We start from the raw sequence: 7,537 nt of genomic DNA, 5'->3' as shown, positions 1-7,537 counted from the left end.
TCTTCACCTCCCCTCCCCTCACCATCCTCCACACAATTTAAAGAAGCCAGATGGAAGGAGCTAGTAAGCGGCCAGAATAGGACCAGCTTTGCCGTCAACGTAAAAGCACGATCGTGATCATGTGAAAGAAAAAATAATACTTGATCTGCGAATACTCGCACAAATATGGCAAAATTACTTCAGCGCAAAGTTTCATCAACGTGAAATATAATGATATATTTTATTTCCTGTAGCGAAACGTTTCCCTTCTTTCCGAGCTCCTCAGGTCACAACTTTTGCACGCTTGTGATTTATTTTGAAATCTGAAACAGGAAACACTCTTTAGTATTCTAGCTAGCTCGACGTTACACACCGCTGAGATTAAAGGGAGGAGTAAACACGTTCAGCGAACACACACACACACACACCCTTTACCCTGGGATTTACCTGCAACAGGTATAGCAACAAATGCTTCCTGGATTTTGTTGCCTTTCGAGATTTTTCCTACGTTTCACACGTAACATGTATTCGTATGTTACAATTACACATTTGTAATAAAGTTAGACAACGTAAAAATTGTCTTCAAATCTAAAAAGCAAAACAAAAAAATTGTTGCCAGACTTTGAGGGTGCGTGTGACTTTTCTGAATAACAAACACGCCTAAGAAACAATATTACCAATGCTTTAACAGCCACCATGACTAATCCAAAGTGCTATTCAGTGGATGCATGGGATCATTAAGGGATAATGGTTAAGACTATAAACAAATAAAAAGTAAAAGGGTTTTTTCCCTATTGAATTAAAATTGTTTATTTTTTTTACATTTATTTATATCCAGTGTTGCCTCCATCTGTTCATAATCGTAGACATGATCAAAAATGCCAGTGGCTATATGGATTATATAACCACTCTGATACTGTATGTCTAAAATCAAGAGCAGCAAATAAAAGAACAAAGGGCTCATGGCATAGGGAACACAAAAGAAAGCAGACCCTCCCAGGTAAGCACGATCCCCACACCTGTCTGCCTTTAAAATGCTGAGTCACTAAAAGAAGATCTTCTCAGAAGAAATGTCTGTAAAAAGTTAAACACTGTAAAGAAAAGATTTTTTTAATACTTTTGACTTCTGTGGAGAATAAGCAGTACTGGGTCATAACTACCCCAGAGGGAGAGAAAGCACATCTGTAAGCTGAGTGAGAGAGCTTGAGGATCAGATAAACACCTCTTCCTCCTCAAGACAAGGCCTCCTGACTGTCACAGGTGCAAGCTCGGTAGTTTTAATTTTCAAAATACACACAACACTGGTATTTTTGCACAGAGATTTTAATATTCCTCCCATAAAGATGGAGAGTAAACAGCTTAGTTAACCTTATGTTTCATTAAAGCACAATATGAAACAATAATAATTAAAAAAAAAAAAATGCATTTACCGTCCCACCCCATCACATCTTTTTGCAGTAGCTTACTTTATGTGACAGACAGTGCAAACACCAAATTCAGTTAACTTGCAATGCAAATATTACAAATCAAACTTATTACAGGTTAAATGGCTATCATCAACTCGTACAACCTTTAAACATTTAAAATCAGGTCAATTTAATTTTGCTTAACGTATAAACAAATTCCTCATCATAGAGCACAAGTCCAGCTGAGGAGTCGCCCTCCTCGTGTGACACTGTCAGCAGATTCTTTATTTTGCACACTTTGTGTCGATGGATACATCACAGGTTCTCAAGTTCCTCACGTGACCAACGAAAAGTGGGAGGAAATGCATGTACAAGTCAAAAATATCACACGCAGCTGAGTTGTATCCATTTGTTTATTAAATCCTTCTGTCAGGACAGAACAAGCAGTGACTTTTCCCCCCCAACAAAGATGAGCTGTACATACAACCCACAGCCATGTTTTTAAAAAACCGGGCCTCTCATTTGGTTTTTCATCCCTTTCCTGCAGGCACTGCTGACTAAAATGAATAAAGGTTCATTTAATCCTCTCGTGTGCAGTCTAAACCTGAATCTGACAAGCCAAATATGTACACTTTCATACAAGTACTTTTTTACAGTAAATTAAGACTTAACTGCTTAATACTCGAGGGCGTCCAGGAGAAGCTAATTCAGGTAGTTTCTACTGTAGCTGCTTTAAAAATGCACATATTCCAGTTAAGTAAACTGTTGTATTTGTAGTTTTGAGAACAATACAGAATCACAAGCACAACACTAGGAAATAAAAAGTACAAAAAAATCATTTCCAAAGCAGAAGGTGAACAGTCCTGTACCCTAGGGGTTAAAAGTGAACTCCATTTTAAACTGAGAGAAAAGCTCCAAGTCTGACAGCTATTTCACACCAACATCTTATTACTCCACCTATCCACAGTGCTGCTACATACATACTTTGGGACATAGGCACTAACATTGAAAACACAGTGGATCTATGCACACAGCCATCACAACTCTAGGAATTGATCAGTAGGCCCATGAGGAGGCTCGGATGGACAGCAAAAAACATAGGGCGGGTCATACAGAAGGTAGTGCAAGGTGGGGGATGGTCTAGCCCTTGACGGGTGAAGGTTCTGAAATTCAGCACTTAACATTTTGGATGCAATTCCCCCCCACACTTCCCAAATTCTTTTGAAACCACATGCACAGTTCAGAGTTGAGGGGGAGGGGTTGGGGGGGGGGGGGGGGGTAGGACTGTAGCATACAATTCATTTAAATCCACGTCCCACGGTGCCTGACGACACCCCACCCCACAGTCGGCTAGCTGCCACAGCGAAAAGCCCAACAAGAAGAAAGCCAGCGAGGACGTGCCCAAGGTCAGTGTTGTCGATGACATACTCATTCTCACACACAAACAATCACACCTTAAACACAAATGGCCAGAGTTACAAAAGTCTGAAGTACAGATGAACCGCAGGAGAGAATAGGAAAGGGGAAAAAAAAAAAAAGAAGACAAAAAATAAAAAAAGCTGCGTCTTCATCTACGCTTTTGCTTCACCCCCAGCTTCCTTTTCTCCGTTTTCAACCTCCATCGCATCTTCTCCGTTCTCCACGCTCTCACTCTTCCCCTTCTCTGCTTCTTTCTGTTCACGAGACACAAACCAGTTCAGCACACCTTCACTTTTTGCCAAACCTAAAATCGTGCTTATCACACCCTCTTGTGGCTGTTTTAGTAAACAGATCCATCACCTTTGAATCCCTCTCTGCAAATTTCTGGAACATGTTGGCATAGATGCGTTTGTCCTTCTCGTGCTGCTCCTTTATACGTTTCTGACAAAGTAGCACCTGGAAGAACATAAAGCAGACGTCACCCTGCTGTATTTCCAGATATGTTATGGGTACAACAACAACTAAAAGACTGGATATGCAGAACAGTTGTTTTATGACCAGTGACCTAAAAAAAACAGCGTTTTCAATCCCAGAAGCACAGTCATATTTGTTCACCCATCCTGGTTTGTTACTAAATGAATCCAGTATAAACTTTCGTTTACACCATGAAAATAAATTAAACATTCACCTGTCTCATTTTGGATGGTAGTACAATAAAATTAGACACATTAACCAAACTGAATTGTAACTGCCATAACAGAGAGAGACAGATTTTTAAAAAAATTAAATATCATCTTAGATTGATTAAATTTCAACATTGAAAGCTGCTTGAATTACACATCAAAGGCACACTGTGTTATACCTGGTTCTTGGCAGCTTTGTTGGCAGGATACAGCTGAACCACTTTTTGGAAATCATCTCTCGCCTTCTCAAACTCGTTCATTCCAAATAGTGCCTCTCCCCTTCGGAATAACGCCTTTTCATTGGATGCATCCAACTCCATCGACTATAACATAATTAAATATAATTACATAAATATAATTTAATGTTTTCAGTATTTAAGCAAAAACCAAGACAAACCACTGATCACACACACACACACGTGCTGCTTTAAGACAAAGAACAGTTACCAGATACCTTGTCACAGTGTTCCAGTGCTTTGTTTGGCTCCTGTAGTTTAAGGAAGCACATGGCCAAATTCAGGTGTGCAGCGAGCTGCAGTGCTTTCGCCTTCTTATCGTCCTCTTCTGACAAACCAGATTCATGTTCCAGCCATGACACAATCCTTTTGTACTGCACTGATGCATGCTTATATTTTCCCTCCTGAAGCATATAAACCATTGCATCACAAAACATCTTGAAATCCAAGACAGGATCACTTCTTAAATTTAAAACAAAAAACAAAACAAACCTTAAAATACTGTGTTCCCTTCTCTTTGACAATGCTGCTCTGCTCCAGCTTTTCTGAGGTGTTCATTTCCCATGATTCCTTAGCCTAAAATAGAAAGAACACATTTTCCTTTTTAGATGAAAATATTGTAAATGAGCATCTAAAGTGCTGCTGTGTTTGCCACACACTCCCACCTTACCTTCTCAAAAGCTGTTAGTTTAATCTTGTACTGCAATGTCGCTCCACCAGGAATGTTAAACTTTGCATTTCCTGCATTCCCGAAACCATATCTAACAAATCAGACAAACATATCATTAGTCATGAGTAAAGGGCACAAAAATCACTGCTGGTGTGCAACTTAAAAACCATTTAAGTTAAGGTATTGGATACTGCAAAAAAAGAGATAATTCTGCAGCCATTTTCCTGTTTAATCACATTGCAAAGCTTAACCGTTATAGTTGATTATATTAGTCATTACTCATGCTGTCACTTAGCTTAAAACCAAAGACTGCACAACTATCCAGTTAAAAATTCATGTAGCTAATTCTTGCAGGAATTAATGTTTATTTACTGTTACAGCAGCATCTTTAAACTGTGGAAATATTCTGTAAAGAGATGCTTGAGAGCTGCAGAAAAAGCAGTTCAAGAGTCTAAAATTGGACTGACTTCATATGAACATAAAATGTCACCACTATGAAGTTAGTGGTAAGAATTTGCACATGTGAACATACTTAGGTTTAATTGTGAAGACCGCCTCCTCTCCCTGTTCCATAGCCATGATAGCCTTCTCGACTCCAGCTGGCAAACCGAAACTCTCACCATCTCCAATTTCAAACTTTAATTCCCTCTCGTCAAATACACTGTCATCGCAGGTCCCTATCACGGTTACTGAAGAAGACAGAAAATGTTCAGGTTAGTTCATGTCCCACTCAGTCTTGATTTCTTGGCAGACTGCCACGTTACAAAGTCAGCCATTTCTAAAGTGTCAGTGAAGTTCTTTTCCATCATTCGGTCTCATTTTTAGGAACCTTAAGAATTCCGTGTAATAGTACTTGTATGATTACAGACTCAGTTTCTTAAAGAAACCAAAACTGTCTTACAGTCATCTTTGAGCATTTACAGTCACACTGATGAGCTGGAGACCCGAGTAGACATTCCTGTTATACTTGTGTGCATATTCGGTGGGCTGAAATGTAAATTCTCCCCGAACTCCCAAAAAGTTGATTTTGTTCATCTAGACGTAGCGGTTTCAGTTGGAGAAACATTTCGTCACTCATCCATGTGAGCTCTTCAGTCTCAGCTGATTGCAGTTTTAACCACGCTTATAAACAGTACCTTTGCACAATGATTGAAAGTAGCCCACTGAGTGATCATTAATATGCAAAATGTCATGACCATTGATCAAAGACCATTGATTAATGGCCATAAGTACCATTCATAGAGAGTTGTGGAATGGCTGCAACCACAGCATTGTAACACAGTTGGTCCAAAGGGGGGGGAACAAAACAAAAGTGAATGCCACTCAAGCTCGCAGACTTGGAAAGTATAATCGAGGTTTTAATCAAGCCCAATACATCACCTGGACCATTGCTGAAAGTGGATATCTGCAGGTTTACCTTTGAATAGCTCTATATTGTAGTGGTTTAGACAGTGACTTGGCAAGTAAAATGCTGCTCGTTTAACTCCAGCTGGAGTCACAAATCGCCTAGAAGTGTAAAACTCACAAATCAAACATGCAAAGCTACTTGCTCTAGCGACCCCTTGTGACAAGGGCGCAGGAGAAAGTAGTTTCTTCGTTATGTCTGCAAGTCCACTCTTGGTGACAAAACCACCAAAACCCACTGAATTATTATTCAGTGGGTTTGTTAAAACATAATAAGGGACATATAAGACCATAACCAAAGGCAACGCTGTTTGAAAAGATTATTATCCTCAATATGCTCTTACTTAAACACATTTAACCAGGGACTCTACTTTCCAAGGATGGAAATATAAAACATGAAATTAATTGTATCAAACACATTTCTGGATGAATTACCTTCAACAGCTGCTCCTTCATTAGGTTTAGAATATCCCTCTCCTTTAGTGATAATGCGTCGGATGATTCCTCCATCCTCTTCTTCCGTTATGTCTTCCCCTCTAAATTCAAACAGTTCCACCTATAAGCATGTAGACATGTGACAAAAAATGTATATCTTTTCATTAAAAAAACAACAAAAAACAACAACTTTTTCAATATAATTTCCAAAGTTCCCAATTTTTTCCTCAAAAGATTAGTTCTTTTGGGGGCAGGGGGTGGGGGGAGCAGTCATTCAGGTTTGTATTTTTTTCCTTTTCTTTTACTGTAGTCTTTAAACAAAAGGTTACAACAGTTATCCTAAATGTATGAAAAGGTAACAACTGGTTTTATACAAAACAATAAAAACAGAAGGCTGTATAACAATTTTTAACACCATCAGAAGCAACAACTATAAGCACAGTGGAGATTCAAATTGTGAAACTGCTTATCATGATTTGCTTTTTTGCAAGTCTGGCCACAGAGATACCACTTAAAGAGATAAGCATTATCAGAAAAATTATTTAAGTTATCCTAAATGCTAAATTTAAGCATTTTATGATCCACAGCTGAAATTCACTGCAAAGATAACTGAGACAGACTGACTGAAATATGCAATGTGTAACCTGAACTGTAAAGGTAATTTATAAACTTGGAAGCAAAAAGATTGTAAAGTATTTTGTACTTGCTGAATTGAAGCCACTTCTCAATTTCTATCTTATCATGGGAGCCCAGATATATAGTATCTCAAACTACACAGTTAAAAGTACTTAATGGACAATGAAAACTGGCATCCTTACCTCAAAAACAAGAGTGGCACTGGGTGGTATCTTGGGTGGGCTGCCTGCAGAGCCATAGGCATACTCTGGCTTACAGATGAGCTGGCACAACTCTCCAATTTTCATTGTGGCTACACCGATGTCCCAAGCCTTTATTACTTGTCCTATGGGGGGGAAAGGTAGATTACATGGTAAATGGCCTGTATTTATATAGCACTTTACTAGTCCCTAACGACCCCAAAGCGCTTTACACATCCAGTCATCCACCCATTCACACACTGGTGATGGCAAGCTACATTGTAGCCACAGCCACCCTGGGGCGCACTGACAGAGGCGAGGCTGCCGAACACTGGCACACCCTTGTCTCAAGGGGCAGCAACCCCCTTTGTGGTTATGTGGGGTCATGTGGTTATGTGTTACCTTAAATGCATTCTGGTTCATTTCCTTTATTAAAAGGTCATTTTTTAAAACGTAGAGAAAATCCTGCACTGGTTGTGCAGCTATAACA

General features: G+C 39.3%; 1 protein-coding gene across 1 annotated transcript in view; it reads right to left on the bottom strand.

The window, feature by feature from the left end:
* Positions 1 to 1,780: 1,780 nt before the first annotated feature.
* The window catches only part of fkbp4 (FKBP prolyl isomerase 4), a 7,079-nt gene continuing 1,322 nt past the window's right edge, over positions 1,781 to 7,537 (bottom strand). Inside the window, exons 3-11 of the mRNA XM_026176045.2 lie at positions 7,051 to 7,193; positions 6,233 to 6,353; positions 4,926 to 5,082; positions 4,394 to 4,484; positions 4,216 to 4,299; positions 3,942 to 4,127; positions 3,667 to 3,810; positions 3,165 to 3,260; positions 1,781 to 3,058 (exon numbers count right to left, since the gene is read on the bottom strand). Coding sequence (XP_026031830.2) covers positions 2,957 to 3,058; positions 3,165 to 3,260; positions 3,667 to 3,810; positions 3,942 to 4,127; positions 4,216 to 4,299; positions 4,394 to 4,484; positions 4,926 to 5,082; positions 6,233 to 6,353; positions 7,051 to 7,193 — 1,124 coding nt within the window. The 3' untranslated portion in view covers positions 1,781 to 2,956. The remainder of the gene's footprint in view (positions 3,059 to 3,164; positions 3,261 to 3,666; positions 3,811 to 3,941; positions 4,128 to 4,215; positions 4,300 to 4,393; positions 4,485 to 4,925; positions 5,083 to 6,232; positions 6,354 to 7,050; positions 7,194 to 7,537) is intronic.

This window comes from Astatotilapia calliptera, chromosome 7 (genome assembly GCF_964374335.1).
Source record: "Astatotilapia calliptera chromosome 7, fAstCal68.1, whole genome shotgun sequence".
In the NCBI taxonomy this organism is placed as follows: domain Eukaryota; kingdom Metazoa; phylum Chordata; class Actinopteri; order Cichliformes; family Cichlidae; genus Astatotilapia; species Astatotilapia calliptera.
The sequence above is the reverse complement of the archived record's forward strand: the minus strand, read 5'-3'. Positions and strand labels throughout refer to the sequence as shown.